General features: G+C 42.1%; 1 protein-coding gene across 9 annotated transcripts in view; it reads right to left on the bottom strand.

Moving 5' to 3' along the window:
- Positions 1-19805, bottom strand: part of PTPRM (protein tyrosine phosphatase receptor type M) — a 691593-nt gene that overhangs the window by 65321 nt on the left and 606467 nt on the right. For all 9 annotated transcript variants that reach the window (XM_054018880.1, XM_054018881.1, XM_054018883.1 and 6 more), the window contains 2 exons: positions 14148-14224; positions 11206-11242 (listed from right to left, as the gene is read on the bottom strand). In XM_054018880.1, coding sequence (XP_053874855.1) covers positions 11206-11242; positions 14148-14224 — 114 coding nt within the window. The remainder of the gene's footprint in view (positions 1-11205; positions 11243-14147; positions 14225-19805) is intronic.

Here is a 19805-nt window from a genome sequence, read left to right as displayed (position 1 = left end):
AAAGGAAGTTTCCGGCTTCTGACCTTAGCTGGCGATTGATTTAAGCCTTTGCAAATTTATCCTGGCTAGTATAACTGCAGAATCTTTACTTATTCATATAATAAATGTTCAGTCCTTTTTGGACTCTTGCTAATCTATTTGTCTCAATTATAATAATTCACAGAAGAAAAAGTATTGTCTTCTGCGTAATTACTGATCATCCACATATTCCAAATGGTCAAGACTCAACTAGAAGATTCTGAAAGACAAGGAATTTATTTTGTAAAGAAGATGTGGCACACAACAAGTATCTAACTTGAGAGTATGAAGTAAATGATTTGTTGGATTGGAGAATTAGTACCATCATGTAATGGAGACTCATCGATATTAACAATTAACAATTAGCTTTAAGGTCATTTTGTCACCCTGACAGTGAGGGGTTCGTTGGGGAATGGACAATACAATTTATTCTAAGAGTTTTCTTTTCTTTTGTTCTTTTCTTTTTTAACTTATTCAGCTGGTCGAATCAAGCATAAGCATTAGGGGATAATTATATAATTACTTTTCTTTAACTCACAATATGATTTCATTCTGGCTATTTGTTTCTTATATTTTTTCCAAAAGAACACACTGTGAATGAATGTAGTCAAATTCTGTGTGTTATGTGTTCAGGTGGCATGTTTCTTAAACTTGTGCTGGGAGTTTAAATAAGGGGAACCATTCTAATTGTGTAGCCTGGATACAGGGCCAGCTCCAGGCACCAGCCCACCAACCATGTGCTTGGGGCGGCACCTGGAGAGGGGCAGTGCGGCGCTCCGGCCCGAGAGTGGAGCCGCGACTGGGCTCGCCGCTCTCCCCCCGGCGCTCCGGCCGCTGGGGAGAGCGGAGCCCCGGCCGGGCTCTCTGCCCTCCTCCCGGCGCTCCGGCCGGTCGGGGAGAGCGGGGCCCAGGCCCGGCTCGGCACCCTCCCCTGCCGTGCTCCCGGGAGGGGGTGCGTTGGGAGGCTTTTTTGCCTGGGGCGACAAAAAAGCCAGAGCCAGCCCTGCCTGGATAGTATTATCTTATACAGAAAATACTAAATGAGCATACCTGCCCAGGAATGAGACTTAGTAGCTGCAGAGGGAAGCTCTACAAAGCCTTCATCTCAAAATGCAACTGCACAGAAGACATAATGCAGATGCATCAAGAAATACAACGTTAATCCAATCAGCCTATACAAAAGCAGCGTTTTGATGTCACCCAAAGTACTATATCTGCCGGTGGTTATCACAACTTGGGAAGAATGTAATTGCCATGGAAAGTTGCAGAATTTAAAAAAAAAAAAAAAAAAAAAAGATGACAGGTTTCAAAGACTTGGATGCAGGTTCAGAAAAATTGTTGTATTTGTTGTTGGAAAAGGAAATACATTTTGTTTTTGAACTCAATGAACTGTTGTTTTTCAGGAAATGAGGTGACCAAAGGCCTCCTCACATCAAGTGCCAGGCTTCCTCTAGACTGCTGAAGCCTGGCTGGAAACTAGGATTCAGAGAGGTCCTAGAGAACACAGTGGGGAAGCAGAAGTTTTGAGTTTATGATTTCTGCACAAGCTGTCTTTCTCTACTCCTTTCTATGCCCTAACACATAATGACTGACAGGGACATTAGTAGTACTGCACCAAGAGTTTTCCATCCCTTCCTTCATCAATCCCAAAATAGGGCAGCATTCTTCAGCCAGGAGGGGAACCAAATAATCAGACAACTGTTTTTCAAGAAACACACTCAGATGGACACATCTAGAGTAGTACAAATTCCTAAAATCCATGCTGTACAGTTCTTTCCTGGACAAAACTTTCAGCCAAAAAGAGATACTTCAGGACATGCGCTAGTCCACTAGGGATTTGAGAGGCTTCTGAACCAAGAAGCACAGTCTACCAAGGATTTTGTTTTTTAAAGTTTATTTGGACCTTGGCTCATAAGACCAACATGCTCACTATCTAGATTTTCAGGAAGTCATAAAAGTAAATTATCTGCCTGCAAAAACTGGCTTATAGTCTCATTTTAAAATATTTTACTTCTCACAAAAATATTTTTCTAGTTTCTGTAAGAGTGAATTTTTTTCCAGAGCCTAGAATCATCTCCCTTTGTGTAAATGATATGACAAAACAATCTCATTGCTTTCAGCTGAAAAGCTGTTCCTCCAAGTCAACAGAGTTAGATCTTGTATATTTCTCTACACAATTCTGGCATGGAGTAAGTTCATATGTAAGAATCTTTCTTCAATATTCTAGGTTGGCTTCACAACAGAGAAATAAAGCCAACATGATGTTGAATCAGGGATCTATAAATATTGCCAGGATATATGCACTCCTCCAATTTCTGATTGTTCTTCACAGGAGGGTCTGCTTTTGTTTTCACTAACTGTACTGCATCAATATCACATGAGCCAAACACCAGCAATCAAATAAAAGAAACAGCATGTCTGAGACCAGGAAACTCATTCCTCACAAATATATAATTAATTATTAATATTTAGCACTTTTGTAGCCTGTTCACATCTTTAAAAAGCTTTTTAAGTTTTCACAATATCTCTAAAAGGTGATCATAGAAGTATTAGTATCCACATTTTACATGGGTTCTTGAAGCCTTTTGGGCCCATATGCTTGGGGGCGCTGAAGTTTGTGCATCTACCTAGGGATGGATTCCTTGGCTACTTTCCTCCCATGCTAATAATCCATCCTGACCACACATACTGAGCTGAAGAAAGGCACTGCTGGTTTCTATAGGCTGGTTGGTCTAACCATCAGCCTGGTGCAAACAATCGACCATGCCCAGTTCTGTTTGTAGCCTTTATCTCAGGGCTCTGTTTATTTTTCAACACATAAACAAAAAGAAATGTAGAACAATAATAAAAAGCAACAGTCCTGTTCTCAACTGAGTTTGAGGGGTCCTTTGGCCTCCAGTAGCTGAATGACCTTGGACTTTTCCCAGCTAGGGTTGCCAACTCTGTCTGAAGCTCTTCTGGGATTTTCTCCCCAACACGACGTAATGTCATTTTCTTAAAATAACCTATTAAAATTTCCTGGATTGCTTTCAATGACCACCGGGAGATCAATGCCAATTCCGGGAGACTCTAGGCCAATTCTGGAAGGTTGGCAATCCTATTTAGGGTGACCAGATCACCCGAGACAAATATCGGGACGCGGGGGGAGGGAGGTGATGCGGGGGGGGCGTGGCGGGGGGCGGGGCCAAAAAAAAAAAAAACCCTTCCTCCGCAGGGTGAGTAAGAGTCCGGCCTGGTCCCCAGCAGGCAGGACTCAGTTGGGTGGTAGGGAGAGGAGGGGGGCGGCCCACGGGGACAGCTCCCACTGCCGCGGGGGAGGAAGCGGCCATGGCGCTCCGCGGCTGCGGCGCCTCCGAACCCCCCGAGCTGGGGCCTGCTGCAGGGACCCAGCAGCGCGTACTCTGGGCCCAGCCCCTGGCCAGTCGCGTCTGGGCTGCCCAGCTGGTGCTATCCCGCAGCGGCCCCGGGGCGGAGGCATCGGCAGCCCAGCCCCGTTCGTTCCCCTGCGGGACAGGGGGGCTGGGGCCTGCTGCCCCCACTCCGGGGCCGCCGCGGGATAGCACCAGCTGGGCAGCAGCCCAGACGCAACTGGCCAGGGGCTGGGCCCAGCGTACGCGCTGCTGGGTCCCTGCAGCAGGCCCCGGCTTGGGGGGTTCGCGGGCTCCAGAGCTGCAGCCGCCAAGCGCCATGGCCGCTTCCTGCCCCCGCGGCAGTGGGAGCTGCAGCAGCTACGGCTGCTCCCGAGTCCCGCTGCCCGGGGGTGAGAACAGCCGCCGCCTGGCACCGCGGGCCGCCCCCCTCTTCTCCCTACCACCCGACTGAGTCCTGCCTGCTCGGGGCCAGGGCGGACTCTTACTCACCCCGGCCCCGCGCTTCCCCTGCGTCTCCCGGGCCTCCCTTCAGCGCTTGCGGAGGGAGGAGGAATGGTGAGCCCAGGGAAGAGGCGGGGATTCGGGGAGGGAGCCAATCGGGGGAGGAGGGGGCGGGGTCGGGGCGGGGGGGGGGGAGGTGCGAGCACTTCCGGGCTCTAGGCTCCGGGGCATTTCCTTGTTTGTCCAGTGTCCCGACCGCATGTCGGTCGGGACGCGGGACAAACAAGGAAATATCGGGACAGTCCCGATAAAATCGGGACGTCTGATCACCCTAATCCTATTCCCAGCCAAGGAGGGTCCACAGGGCCTGGCTTTCCTCTTATAGCCTTCTGTTGCAGCCACAGGAAGGTGCACTTCCCGTACTCTCCTACGAGGCTCCCTTGTGGAGCTGGGGCTGTCATTTCTCTCTCTCAGCTGGGAATCATCAGACTCAATCAATCACTATGCTGTTCAGCAGGGTCAGCTGGTTCACAGAACCTGCCTGCTGGTCTTCTCTCCAGAACAGGGCTGGCTGCTCCCTGACTCTTAAAGGGGCAGATCACCCTGTCACAGTCTCCTCATGGTTTGTAGAGGTTTTAGATTTAGGGCTTTCTGCAACTAAGAGGGAGAAGGGGGGAAACATTTGATCCTCTAGCATGTGTACAAAGCCACCACACTAGATTATTAGCACAAGGACTAGACTAATCAGGAAACCATTAAAATACCAACAGCTCTCACACAGTTATTACTGTTATCTCTGATTTTAAAGTATAGAATGGGAAAAACTCTGCTACTCTCAGATACCACCGTGTGGTAACTGTTGATAAATGCTGACTTGTTAATGGCTGCCACTGTTTACAATACATAATAGGAATTTCCCCTTTTCAGTGATAAAAGCTCCCATCATAACTCACAAACTAAAAGTCCACCTCAGCAGTAGACAGTGTTCCACCCCACATCCAGGACCTAGTTTATAGAGGTCAAAAACTAGTATACTGTACTGGCAACAGTAGAGAGCAACAGAACCGAATGCTCAGGAGGAAAAGCCACCCGCCACCAGTGCTGGGAGGCTCAAAGCCACAACACCTAAGAGGAAGAGATCAGGGCTGCCCAGAGGATTCTGGGGAAAGGCAATTTCAGGGACCCCTTCCATAAAAAAAAAGTTGCAATACTACAGAATACTATATTCTCGTGGGGGGCCCCTGCAGGGCCCAGGGCAAATTGCCCCACTTCCCCGTCCCCTCTCCCCCCGCCCCGGGCGGCCCTGGAAGAGCTATACAGTGGTGGAGTGCGCAGTGATCGGAGGGTCAGACTGTGGGCAGAGGGCTGCCTCCATGAGGATAATTCTGAGTCTCTGCTTGCGATCCTTAAGAGTCCTCGGACAAAACCCCTTACAAATGCGGCACTTGTCCTTTTGGTGACTCTTGCCAAGGCACTTTAAACAAGAAGAGTGCGGATCACTTTTTGGCATCAATTTACCGCAGACTTCACAAGCTTTGAACCCTGGCGACTGAGGCATGCCCCGGTGTTGGGGAACGAAATGTGGGGGGCACCCCCATAATGGAAACTTAAGAGAAACGACTTCTAACAGTACTACTACTACCAACTAAGAAACAAAGAAAACTAACTATATACAAATCACAGTGGGACACTGCTAAAGGCGCGTGCAGAAGCAAGAGCAAGAGAAGTTCCAGCTGGTCATCACCAGCGGTAAGAAGGAACTGAGGGGGGGTTGGATCGGCTGGGCCCTATACTGGGCTCCATGAAGGCGTGACTCCAGGAGGCACCGAGGCTGACCCTACAGATTCTGCTAGGGGGAAAGTCTTCCGGCTGTCGTGCATGAGGCATGCACGCACCTGATTGGAATTGACATGAATAAGCACTCAAAGAAGAACTATACTAACATGAATTTGGCATTCAGAATGTAATACTAGTGCTTTAGCTGAAGAAACATTATAAAACCTTTGCTAGAGACTTGTTAGAAACAGCTGTGTTAATACTAAGTTTATTATATGAACTTCACAGGACAGAAAATAATTAAATACAAAATAGAAGGAATCAATAGTAATTTTTTCCCTGCATATCAGGGACAGATATGGTCCATTGGCAATATGAAAACAGAGTAGTATGGGAGTGACCAAATACTGTATAAAAATGTATGCCTTATGCTCATATTAAAAGAATTTAGTGAAAATTCATTGAATATCTATCTCCTAGAAACAGAGCTAGATTCTAGTAAATTGTACAGTTCAGACATCCTGCTGTGAATGAACTTTACAGAATTAAATCCATATTAAAAAAAGGGGAGGAAAAAAGCAAGCAGTGATTTTTAAGTTGCACCTGCTTATTAGCCCTACATGACTCACTGTGTTGAGTTGTGACAAAGGATTCTTTATTATCAAGGTGACCCAAGTGCATTATTTATCTGTTGGCGCCAACTACGCAGACCACAAAATGTCTTCATTAATGGCAAGTTCAGCCCATCAGTCCCATTATGGTTAAGAGAAAAAAAAAAAAAGAGAGAGAGAGAGAGAGAGAGAGAGAGAGATGCTGATTTTCTAATCCAAATTGCAGGTTTTGAATTTATTACACTTGAAGTGCAGTAAGAAGTTCCCTTGATTGGATATTAACGAAAACACACTTCATTTGCTAGCTCTTATAAAAATGCATCTGCCTCCTAATCAACTGAATAGCAGCATTGATGTATGCATTTCCAGGATGGAAGATAAGGGTCTATAAACCAAACTCTGGTTAACATGGAAGATGGTCTACAGCAGGGGTAGGCAACCTATGGCACGCCTGCCGAAGGCAGCACGCGAGCTGATTTTCAGTGGCACTCACACTGCCCAGGTCCTGGCCACCGGTCCGGGGGACTCTGCTTTTTAATTTAAATTTTAAATGAAGCTTCTTATACATTTTTAAAACCTTATTTACTTTACATACAACAATAGTTTAGTTATATATTATAGACTGATCGAAAGAGACCTTCTAAAAACGTTAAAATATATTACTGGCATGCGAAACCTTAAATTAGAGTGAATAAATGAAGACTCGGCACACCACTTCTGAAAGGTTGTGGACCCCTGGTCTACAGGAGTGTTAACAGGCCACTTCACCTTGAATGGTCCCTTGGAATATGTGCTAACTACTTATGCTAAACTATCTGTTCAACCTTGTATTTAGCTGTGACACTAAGTACCTTTCTCATACCCGAAGAGCAGCTCTGTGTAGCTCGAAAGCTTGTCCCTCTCACCAACAGAAGTTGGCCCAATAAAAGATATTACCCCACCCACATTGTCTCTTGGAAGATGGGAACACTCTAATAAACAGGAGATTATGGAACTCCCAGCTCTGTCAAAACCAGATTGGTAGCCTATTATGAACTGATTAAATTTTCCACTTTTTAGCTGCATACAATTATATTTGCTCATTAACACTTGGTATGTTTAATGCAGCTGAAGAAAAATACTAGGACAATTAAGTATCAATCATACTAACTCCACAGAGACATGGAACTGACTTTTTTTAATGATATCTTCCTGTAAAAGATAATGTAGTGTAGAGGGAGGTTGGATTCCTAAGATTGCTGTAAAGTATCTTCGCAGAATTAAACATGCAGTTCAAAATGTTTTATCACATCCACGTGTTTGTACTTTTCCATAAGAAAAACTGTTCCAAGACAGCATATAAACACCTCTGGCTATGTCTGAAAGCTATGCTCAGTGACAGGTTTACAACTGAAAATGACAAAGAGAAACAGAAAATTTAATGACAAGTTTCAGAGTAACAGCCGTGTTAGTCTGTATCCGCAAAAAGAAGAACAGGAGTACTTGTGGCACCTTAGAGACTAACAGATTTATTAGAGCATAAGCTTTCGTGGACTACAGCCCACTTCTTCGGATGCTCCGAAGAAGTGGGCTGTAGTCCACGAAAGCTTATGCTCTAATAAATCTGTTAGTCTCTAAGGTGCCACAAGTACTCCTGTTCTTCTTTTTGAGAAAATTTAATGCATGGAGCAAATGCCTTTTCCCCTCTATATGGTTTCTTTAAAGGATTATAATTAATCCAGTGTAAAAGCTGGGTTTCAGCATGTTTGCCAACACTGTTAAAAATCAAGACCACACCTTCCGTTGAATTATTTTAAGAGGAGAAAATATCACACTAGGGATTTGAGGTTTTGGCTTGAAGTTAGGATGCTGGAGAACTGGTCCAAATTCATGCGAGAAACAGATTTTAGAGGCTTTCGTCCATAAAAAAATAAACAAAAAAAACCCAATCAGATCCAAATGCAAAACCAATTTGAACTTGTATCAAGGTTGGTCTCTATTCTCTTTTTCCCTTGGTAAGATTTTTTTTACATTAATTTTATTTATTTGTATTGCAGCAGTGCCTACGAGCCCCAATTACAGACCAGGTCCCCAGTGTGCTAGGCATTGCACATTCACAAAAAGCAAAAAGACAGTCCCTGCCCCAAAGAGATTGCAACCTAAATAGTAATTTCTTCTTTAAATTTTGAAAGACTTGTTTTCGCTGTCTTTGTTCTTTCTCCTCACTCTCTCTTTCTCTTTACCACTATATTGGGTGGGATTTGGGGGTGGAAGAGCACTTGTAGCTAGTCCATATTCAAGTTACCACAATTTTCTTTAATAAATTGTATAGTTTTTTTCCCTACATTCTTGTGTCTGATTCTCTGCTTTGAAAGCCCATTGAGTAAAGGTCTCAAGTTTAGTATCTATTATTCAAGTACTGCAATGGCTGGTAAAACAGCATTTAAAATTGCTTCAGAGAATGACTCAGTATCAGAATGGTTTGTAATGAACTCCCAGGAAGGCCCTCCAGTTGCTCCCTTGCCGAAAGCAACTATACTCTGGACTGCAAATAAAATGCCAACCATAGTTGCTACTGTTTTTATTTTTAGGAGACAATAACTAACAGTAGCATAAATTAAAGGACAAACAGAACAATTATACTCTCCTGCAGAGCGGTATAAAAAACTAGCCATAGCAACCAAAATCAGAAAATATCCTTGTTTCCCTTCCCCAGCCCACCAGTAGGGAGGTTAGGGGCTATGGGTCACTGTGGTTGGGTGGCTGCAGTGGCAAGTTTAAATAACTTCCCCTGGTTCCCTAAGATCAGTGTCTCTCAAACTGGGGCCGCCGCTTGTGTAGGGAAAGCCCCTGGCGGGCCAGGCCGGCCAATCGCAGCTCCCACTGGCCACGGTTTGCTGCTCCAGGCCAATGGGAGCTGCTGGAAGCGGTGCGGGCCGAGGGACATACTGGCCGCCGCTTCTAGCAGCTCCTATTGGCCTGGAGCAGCAAACCGCGGCCAGTGGGAGCTGCGATCGGCCGGACCTGCGGACAAGGCAGGTAAACAAACCGGCCCGGCCCGCCAGGGGCTTTCCCTACACAAGCGGCAGCCCCAGTTTGAGAAACACTGCCTAAGTTGCTAAGGCCTGTGGCAATCATACTGTTCTGGGTGGAGTCAAGTTGATGTACCCTGTCCCAATGATTTCACACCCTGGAGGCTGCAGTGAAGGAGCAGAACATTTGGAACTAGCGATAGCGGGTTTGGGGAGATGGTGGGGAAGAGTTGAAATAGCCTCCCTTTGGTAAGACCAAGGCGAGGGGCTGGAGGCCGCAGAGATTGGGCTGCTCAAGTGGCAGTAGCAGTCAAAGGAAGTGCTCTTATTTGAGGTGGCTGACTATGATTTTCATCTGTCTCAACAGTGTCATTAAAAAGATACACATTTCTTTCTAAATCCAATACATGGGAAATGAAACCTTTTTGTCCTAGGTGGTGCTCTGAAAAGAGCATAAACAACGAGGAGTCCTTGTGGCACCTTAGAGACTAACAAATTTATTTGGGCATAAGCTTTTGTGGGCTAGAACCCGCTTCATCAGATGCATGGAGTGAAAAATACAGGAGCAGGTATAAATACATGAAAGGATGGGAGTTGCTTTACCAAGTGTGAGGTCAGTCTAATGAGATAAATCAATTAACTGCAGGATACCAAGGGAGGAAAAATAACTTTTGAAGTGGTAAGAGAGTGGTCCATTAGACAGTTGACAAAAAGGTGTGAGTAACAGTAGGGAGAAATTGGTATTGCGGAAATTAAGTTTAGGTTTTGTAATGACCCAAGATTAGGCCTGAATAAAGACTGGGAGAAGGGTTCAGGGGCTCTGTCAAAATAAGCTAGAGAGCAGGACCAGCGTTAGCCTCACTGGGGCCCAGGGCTGAAGCCAAAACCCGAGCCCCATCGTCCTGGACTGAAACCGAAGCCCAAGCAACTTAGCTTTGCGGGGCCTCCCGTGGCAGGGGCCCCAGGCAATTGCCCTGCTTGCTACGCCCTAATGCCAGCCCTAGCTTTTAATTTACTGGATATGCAGAAAAAGAGTTGTTATGGCACAGGTGGGCCGTGGAGTTTTTATAGCATGTTGGGGAGTGGGGGCTCAGAAAGAAAAAGGTTGAGAACCTCTGCTGTAGAAGATTTAACATGGAGAGACATTCCTTTCAGCTGTGGAAGGGTAATTAAGTTTTCATATGTATTCTATCCAATGCTCTTTCCTGAGCATGGCAGCAGAAACTGTCAAACCATGACAATTAATCAACCATTGCAGACTTAACTTTCTTATTTAACTTTCCAGGTTTGATCTTGGCCAAAAGTGAAATAAGAACTGTGTCAAAATGGGCAGGTCATGTCTATGAATAAAGTTAACAATCTTTTTGTACATTAACAAAAGGAATGGGCAGATTTTAACAAGCAAACATTTAAAGGACAGTCTAAAAAGCCATCTGACTTTCAGAAATCCTATTTTCTTTTCAAAGTATTGCAAGTCTAGTGTGTCTTTAGGTCCTGTGTTAAAACTTGCTGGGTAAAATTTTCCAAAGCACCTAATTGATTTAGAAGCCTAAGTTCCATTGACTTTCAATAGGACATAGGGGCCAGATACTAAAAGATATTTAGGCACCTAACTCCGATAGGAGGTTCCTATGTCATTTAGGCACTTTTGAAAATTTTGCCTGTCAGCTTTTTCACTACTTATTTGTCCTTTAGCAAGTCCTACTGAGTAACATAAGCCAAAAGTAAGGGTAGATATTGTTTGTTTTTCTACACAAAACTACTGAACCCAAATGTAAAGACAACTCGACACTAAGCTCTTGAATTTGAAGGATTTGAATTAAAGCAGCTTGCCATATCTGTGTTCATAGAGTAATTTTGTATTTATTATTTATTGTGGCAAAAATATGTATTACAAGTATAAACCATAATTCAAGAATGTTTGTAGTTTTTTGTTCACACAAGCAGCAAGAAATACATAAAGTGAGATTAGCTTACCTTGGGTAGCAATGTAGTGATTTGGCCTGTGATAACCCTAAAAAAATGGAAAAAAAGTTTTGAGTCAATTTGCAGTGCAATGCACCATTGTGTGCTAGTATGATTATCATGTCATAGAGACTAGTGTTCATAGCCCTACTGAATATCACAACAATACAAGTTACATATTAGGGGCAAATTCTGGCCTTTCCAATGAGGGGCACATTGCGGGGGCACAAGAAGCAACTATGTTGTCTGAACTGGAGGGTCCCTGAGATATTGGCTTGCGCAGTGCCTGGGCAGGGGACAGACTTAGTATGTTCTGGAAGTTCCTTACTGGCTTCTCTGAAAAGGAGCAATATAAACTTAGGCACACTTGGTAGCCTGGACACATCCCCAAGTCCTCAAGTTGTGAAGTGCTGCTGAGTGCAATGCTAGTCCCCTGCTTAACAGCTAAGAGAGCGCTAGATTTATAGTCAGCATGGATGCTGCGTGTGCATGCTAGGGAGGGAAGAGGTTCTCTGTGCCCTGTGATCTGTTCACAAATGATTTTTGAACAGAAAAAGGGTAAAAATCTATGAAGAAATGTCTTGGTGTAAATAGTTTGTCCAGCTTTAAATAGGAATTACACTGAAAAGGAATTCTCGGTTTCTTTCTGTGAAGGCAAGAGAAACTTAATCATATGCTGACTGAGCAATCAACACTAACAACTTAGGCATTCTTGATAACAAAGAATATTGGCTCTTGATAGGATGCAAACTAGAAACAACAGAATTTGTATAGTATTTTTGTTTCTGATGCTACAGTAATATTGCCAAGGATTTAACTCGTGTAACAGTACATCATTTTAGACAGTTATATCAATATTAATACCAAAAGCTTTAAATAATGGTTAGGTTATGACACCAAGTAACAAAAGGAAGAAATGTAAAGTTATAGCTCATACTCCATATCCGCTTGCCAGTGTAGAGTATGTTAGGGGTAAGGAGTGAAGTGAGACACAAAGACTGAAGTAATCTGAAGAACCCTGGAGAACAGAAAATGTTACAAGAACTACTGCAGTGGTTCCTTTATATGCCATTCTGAGGCAAACATTGAGTGCCTAAGGATTGAGACTTATTTGTACGACCGTGGATAGAGTTGGCATTTCTCTCGTCATCTACTAGCTGCGGGGTTGGATTCATTCAGACTACCAACCAAACAGGCACTGGGAGATTTAGTTCAAGGGAATGTCTCACTATACAAACAAAGCTTTTTCTATGCAAATGCCTATGAAGCTGTCATTCCCATTGTAACTCCATTGTTTTGATATGACATCTGTTACAATCTGCCTGCATGAGACAGGCTGCACATCTGCATCTGTGAAACTAAGGACAGACAAATTGCCATTTACAATCGAATCTTGAATACTTTCTTGCTAACAAACAACCACGGTGTCTCCCTGTTTATGACCACTTTGCCTACTGATTTCTGATGATCCAAAGAAACTTGGATGCTTTGTATTCCAAGGAATGGGATGCTTTATGTCCATACAACCCTCACCGGTAGTGTCTTCTATGCCCACACAGTTGTTCCACTAAATCCATTCTGCTTTTTTTTCCCCACGAGCAGGAAGACATGATATGAAGCCATTATATCAGGGTCTTGAACAAGAGCATGGGATCCAAACCCTCCCCCGCCCCCCCCCCCCATTTTGTGGATGTTCAGATCTGGATCCAAAGCACAATCTGAATTATACATAATCAACTAAACCCCGAACCTGAAGTCTGAACACCCCTGAACCTTGGGAAAGTTTGAACTGAAATCGCAATCCAACCCCCCAATTTGGGTCCATCTCTACTTTTTATTACACAAATTTCTGTCTACACTTTTATTACTCTTTTAAATGGAAATGTTTCTGTTTTTATCTTTACCTCATGGTTAATGTGTTAGTTTCTGAAACTGTAAAGAATAGGGTAGAAATATAATGCTAATTTGACTGCCTTTGAAACATACTCCTAAATATCATTAGGAGATAACCCAAAGATTGTTATATAAGAATAAGGATTAATTTGGTTGTTCTATACTGTATGAGAAATTTTTTTTTACTAAATTCTCTTGTCATACCTGGTGGACATGTGTGAACCAGAGACTGTGACACCTTCATTAAAAGGTGTCACTGGGGAAGAAGAAATCACGGAATGTAGGCTGCTGCCTAAGAATCAGAAGTTCTTCTGTACTCTCATGTCTAGTGTTCCTCATGCACATTAAAATTATTGAAGTTTTCATCTCTAGATTTCAGGCTTTACACAGTGTTGACTTTTTCTTGATTTTCAATTCTACTTTTGATTTTATCTTTTCAACCAAAAAACATGCTGTCTCTTAAAGAATTTATTCTAATGTAAAACATTAAGCTAACATGATGCAGAATGAACAAAGAAGCAGTCTTCAATAATTAAACACCCTACATATTTAATGAAATGTCTTGCTTGCATTAGAAGTACTGGTTAACAGCTGCAGAGTATACTTTGAAGGCGACTTAAAAGTGTAGCGATGACAAGAGATTGCAAATCACTGCATTAGGAATTACAGAGTTTTGTCACATTAATATGCAAACAGCTTTCTTTTAAATGTGGAATTATGCCAAGATGTTGACAGACAATATAAATAACATTTCCTTGGTCCACATAAGCATCAGGAGGCAAAATAGCCACGTAATGTTGGTGGCAAAATTTCACTCCAGAGTGTGGAAGTTTCAAGAAATGACTGAGCTCATTTTTTTACTGGCAAATATTTGGTGTTTTATTTTTTCTTTATTGTATATGTGGATTCCCATGACTGTGGTTTCCTACAATGTTTGGCAGCCAAAACTGTGATCAGCTATGCTAGTTATAAGAAATGGTCAATAAAGTGTAAAAATAATATGGACCACATGTTTGGCTGAACAGCGATGTTAACTTTGTTTACTACATCAGTATACGTACGTCAATATAATTTCCATTGATGTAATCTGAGTTTGTTTCTCCTTCAATGGGCTGCAGTCTCACTCGAGAATGATCATCTGAAATGGGAACAACAGATAAAACAAAGTAGTTTGGTGTGCTTTTAATAGTCACAAAATATAAGGTCACATTCCAAAAGAAACCCTTAAAACACATATTACTTTAAAGTCGAATTACAAAGTCTGCACTTTTCAAGTTTCCTGTCTTTTGGTTTTGGCTCAAAATAAGCTATTAGATGTTATACAGTAAAACCTTTCCACTTTGCACTTCAATCATTTATGAACCCCAAAATTCCCAATGATTTTGGAGCTGAATACATCTGATATTCAAACCACTGCTACCACTGCTCTTTCCTCCTGGAGAATGTGAAACAGTTTTTGCAACAGTCAAATTGCCTTTCATTAATACATTTAACAGCACTCAATTGCCAAAAGCTCAGTCATTTGCAAAGTTCTCCCGCTATCAGTGCATAGTGATTATGGAAGGCATATAACAAGGTCTTGTGGGAGATCATTATTTGAAGAGACAAAACAACCAAGACGAAAAAATAACTTGGTATATCATATATATATTTGCTAATAAAAATCAGTTTCACTCCCTCTATATGTTGTTTCAGTGATTTCTTTAGAACTGAGGTTACCTGTATCTGAGTACGTACTGCTATTAGGTGGTCAGCATGATGTCATTGTAAGTGTAAGTAGTTGTTAGGGCACCTAATGCTTTCTGTATGGGGGAATCTCTATTGTAGTTAAGCACTAAAGAAATAAATAATGAAATAATATGTGGCTACTGAAAGGAGAAGGACCCAAGCTCACCACCCTGCAGGACAATGGAAGACTCACTGGGGTTATGGCTCCGAGTATCGGGGAGAGCAGAGATTCATGTCCCATATTCCCTCCTCCTGCCAGGGCAAGTGGATGGGAAAGGGATGACTAAGGTAGGAGAATGGGCAGGGAATGTCAGGGAGTAGGCAGTCCCTTGGCTCCTTCCCATCTTGTGCCCCTGGAGCGAAGAGGGTCTGTGACTCTCAGTCACAGTTCTTTCCTAGCGCTTTGCCTATGGTGTTGCAGCTCTGTGTTGTCCCTAGAGACTTTCTAGTCCTAATATATTAAATAAATCTGAACCAAATTCCAACCCAAGTTCCCTACAATTGATTATTACTTAGCTAGTTTTTACACATTTGTCCCTTTTATGTTGTTCTTCTAATTAATAGTTTCTAAGTGGGGGCTTATGAAAAAAATCTTGGAATATCTAGGTCAATTATGTTCATCAGGTCATCCTTATCTGCATATTTATTACCTTTTTCAAAGGAATCTAACAATTTGAAGAGGCTTGATTTTCTCTTTCAGAAACCATGTTTGTTTGACCTATCAAGTTACACTTATCCAAGTGCTGTGCTATTGTATACTTAATTAAGTTATTAATCGGTTTCTGCAGAACTGAGGTGAGGTTCATAGGCCTTTAATTCCCAGGATACTACTTTAAAAAGATACCACATTAACAACTTTCCATTCTTCAGGCATGTTTGCTGGCTTATAGATTTTGGGCCTGATCAATGAGAGACTCCCATTGACTTCAGTGGAAGCTGGATTGGACTAGAATTGAATATCCTCCTCCATATCTCCATGATTTCATGTTTATTTCCTTTAAAACACCCTCAAGAGAACCTGCCATTCTACTGACCTCTTTCACTCGAGCTTCTCAAGTTACCTGCTGACTTTTCCTCTACGATTTCAATCTCTGCGAAGGCCACACTTAGATTTCTCATAAATACATATTTTAAGAATATAAATGTCCTTGTTTTTCCCTACAGGCCAACTAATAAAGCCTGTTAAAGTCCAATGCTAAATATCCATCAACTTCTCCACGATTTCATTACTTTCTTTTCCTCCACTCTCTCCATGATGGCCAGCTTTCAGTCACAGATGCAGCTTTTATTACTTCAGATTTGAAGTCTTTTAAAAATTATTTAGCTTCATATCTTTAGTTATCTTCATATAATCTCTTTCCCCTTGTTACTTCACATGTGCATCTTACTTAGGAGAACCTGTGTTTCATAGACAGTGGCTAGGAATAGGGGGCTGAAGAAAGACGATTACACAATTTCTATTCGCTTTTTGGGGGGATTTGGGTGGCTAACTTCCTTGATCTCTTTGAAAATCCCAGGCAGTATTTGTGTGGTTTGGGCCCGTTTTTTGATTTTTAAAGGATTTTTTAACAAATCTAAAACAGGCACTTTTTTATGTGTGTGCTTAATCACATAATTTTTTGACTCAGAGATACACAAGCTATATGTGCTTCTAACACATTGTTCTTAAATAGCCTCCAGGCTGATTACCTGGGTTTTTACGTTTTTCCTTTACCCTTCAGTCTGATGTTAACTTCTTTCTTCAAAGCTTTTAAACAGTCTCATGTCAAGTTCATTGTCAGAGTGTTACCCCTGGTGGGGGGTAGGGGTCACCCTCTATTATGATATCAAACCTAATTTTGCACTGATCACACCACCAACCACTTCAATCTTCAAAATTCCTTATGCTGAAATACATTTTCCTTTCTAAGTGTAAACATGAGCATTTCATCCTGCCCCTTCCTTATGCATGTGCACATGCACACCAGCCTGTGGCCAATATTTTCAAAAGTGATTCTGTGTGCCCTGTTTTCCCCCTACAACACATGAATGGACACCTGACTTTCAGAAAGTGCCGAGTGTCTGAAAATCAGGCCCCTAACAAAGACATCTCAAGTTGGGCACCCAAAATCATGTCACTTTTGAAAATCTTGGTCAATATTCTTTTCTCATTTGATCAGGGCTGCAGTAGGCTAAAAATAAATTCTTATAGATAATAGAAATCTTTCTTAAGGGACAAATTAATATTACCTACGCCCATAAGTAACCACTGTACAGTAAATACAGACACAACACTGTTCTCAAGCACAAGATTCATTTAACAGTTTCAAAGCCATTTTTTGGTTCTTAACGTGGAAACAACATAAAAAAGATATTCATATTTAATAAAGAAGAAACACATTTTGTATAGGTGATTAGATTGTGGTCAGCATTTAGCATAATGATGAAGCAGCTCACAAGTTGCTGGAGCCACCTTCTCATTGTAAATGGGGCAGGCTTGTATCTAATTAAATGTACATCACCTGGGTAATGTAATGTACACTGCTACTTTGACAAGCTCCCTCTGTGTTGGCAGCTTGATGCTATTGCTTTAATTTCCTTACAAAGCAATACTGACTACAAACAATAGCATAATGATGGCATCTTGGAGGATTTAAACAGAGGGGATAAAAGCGCTGAAAAACCTACATTAAACTCATATTCTAAAACAACATATGTTTCACTGCAAAAAATATACCTATAATATATGGCTTCTAAGCCATCTACAGTACTTTTAACTTCTTAAATACAGTGTAGCAAGAGTTTTTTTAAAAATGCCTTAAAAGCAGAAGCCAATATTTTGATAATAACCTAGGTACACAATTTTAAAAGCAGAACTCTAAAATTATTCTCCCCAATTTTGCCCATGCACCCATTTGTTTACATAATGCCCACACACAATTCCGACAACTAACTACACAATTTGCATAAAACTAATTAACATACAGCACATTTGTGGGCACAATTTTAGAGGCTCTTTTAAAAAGGTTGCCCCTCAACATAAATAATGTGTTGTAATTTTAATTTGTATTATTCGAAATTCTTACTACCACATAAATAGTATGTTTTATTGATAACTCATCTCCATCCAACTATCCGTTTCTTAAATATCGATTTACATATTAAAGTAAGTTGAGATACAATATAAAGTAACATTTGCCCTCTTAGAGAGTCTTCATTATTACTTGTAATTACAATTGTTTCGTACATCTAGTATCTTTTACTTGTTTTCCCTCTGCTAGTCATCACTTCTTTACCCCGGATCTGTAGTGCTACTAGTCTTCTACTTACTTCAACTGGGGACCCAAAATGACAGGCTGTTTAGAACACATTAAAAGAGGTGCCTGATGCAGCAAAATTCTGACTAAAAATGTGGATCTATTGTCACGTCGGGAGATAAAATTTTGTAAAGGAACAGGAGGCATACGGATCTCCATCTCTCTGTTATTAAGAACCTGTTCTTATTTGCACTATGGGCAGTTTTATACCTAAATAATAATTATATCAATTGCAGATATTTCTATGCAATATACTCCCACAAAGAAAAACTTTTAAAAAAACATTTAGGATTCTTTAAGGGTATCCACCTACACAAATATCCAACTAACGTATCTTTCTCTAACATCTAAACATCACATTCATTATTTTCATTAACAGGCTCCACCCATCTATAAAGAAGTACCATAAATCTCCAACATGTCCAGTAGAACAATACCCACACCACCATTGTCTCAATTACCCTGTGTGATGGGATGTAGCTGGCTTTTGTCACTCCCTATGACAGGCCTACTAAACTCTGCCCTAGGAAGAGCGAAGCGGGAAGAAAAGAGCAGCAAAGGTGGTTCCTCAAGGCCTGCCTAGAGTGGCTTCACGGACGCAGCCATCTGGGAAGCTAGAAAGACCTGGTCCTCCAAGGGCTAGCGAGAGCCAGTCAGAGCTCAGCAGGCTCAGATAAAAGAAGCTGCAGGGCATTAGCAGGTCAGTTCCTGGCTGGGACCAGAGGAGAGAAGAGGAGTGCTCCTCTCTGGCATGGAGATAGAGAAGAACCTGAGGAAAATGGCTCTGAGATAGGACTATAGACAGAATGGCCTGGTAGGAAGAGGCCCAGAGAAACAGCAGTGATGGATTGGAGTGAGCAGTGCATGGCTGCTGTGTACAGGGTCCTTGGGTTGGAACCCAGAATAGTTTGTAGGCCCGGGTTCCCAACCAGCCACAGACAAAGTGGCATAAACCCCAAGAAGGGTACAGATCTTGTTGGGGATCCCGAACAAAGGGATGAATTTAAAGGTTCCAAAGCCAGAGCTGAAGACCTGAGGGAAAAAAGACTATTTAGTTATTAGCCTCTTTAATATCCCAGAAGAGGTTCATTTGGACTTTGTGACTTGGCCAATGGGCCAAGCCACTGAAGACCCACCGAGGTCAGCCTGCAGGAAGTGCCAGGGGTGAAAAAGGGCTGTGGTACTGCACCCTGCCTCTTGGAGGGGCTCAAGAAGTGAATATCCTTTTACGCCCTGTAACATAAAACTCTGTCTTTAGCAACATCAACAGTCATGTCTGTCAGTCATCATACACCAGTGACCTATGTGTGTTATTTTTCCATGGAGAAGTATCAGGTCAGTATTAAGATTCTGCATAGTAGTGTAATTTAAATAAGTGTATTTTAGTGTTATTGTAAAGTACATGAAATTCAGCAGCTTTGCTCTTTTATTTTCAGCTACGTAGAGATTGCCAATTTTCTAGGAGAAAGATTACAAGATTTAGAAAAAAAGGGAGTTATAGTTAAAAAGGAAATAAATTGACATCTGTGTGAATGTTGAGGTTGATGGGAACTATATATTTTGTACAAAAGAGCAAACACTGGGAACCTGACTTTTTCCCAACTACCACTTTTCTCACTTCTGTTCCTGCCTTACTTCTTCCTTGCATCCATACTCATTCTCGGAGACTTCAATTTCCACGATGCCGACCTATCT

This window comes from Malaclemys terrapin, chromosome 2, assembly GCF_027887155.1.
Source record: "Malaclemys terrapin pileata isolate rMalTer1 chromosome 2, rMalTer1.hap1, whole genome shotgun sequence".
Classification (NCBI taxonomy): Eukaryota; Metazoa; Chordata; order Testudines; family Emydidae; genus Malaclemys; species Malaclemys terrapin.
Note: the sequence above shows the minus strand (reverse complement) of the source record. Positions and strands in the feature narration are given on the sequence as shown.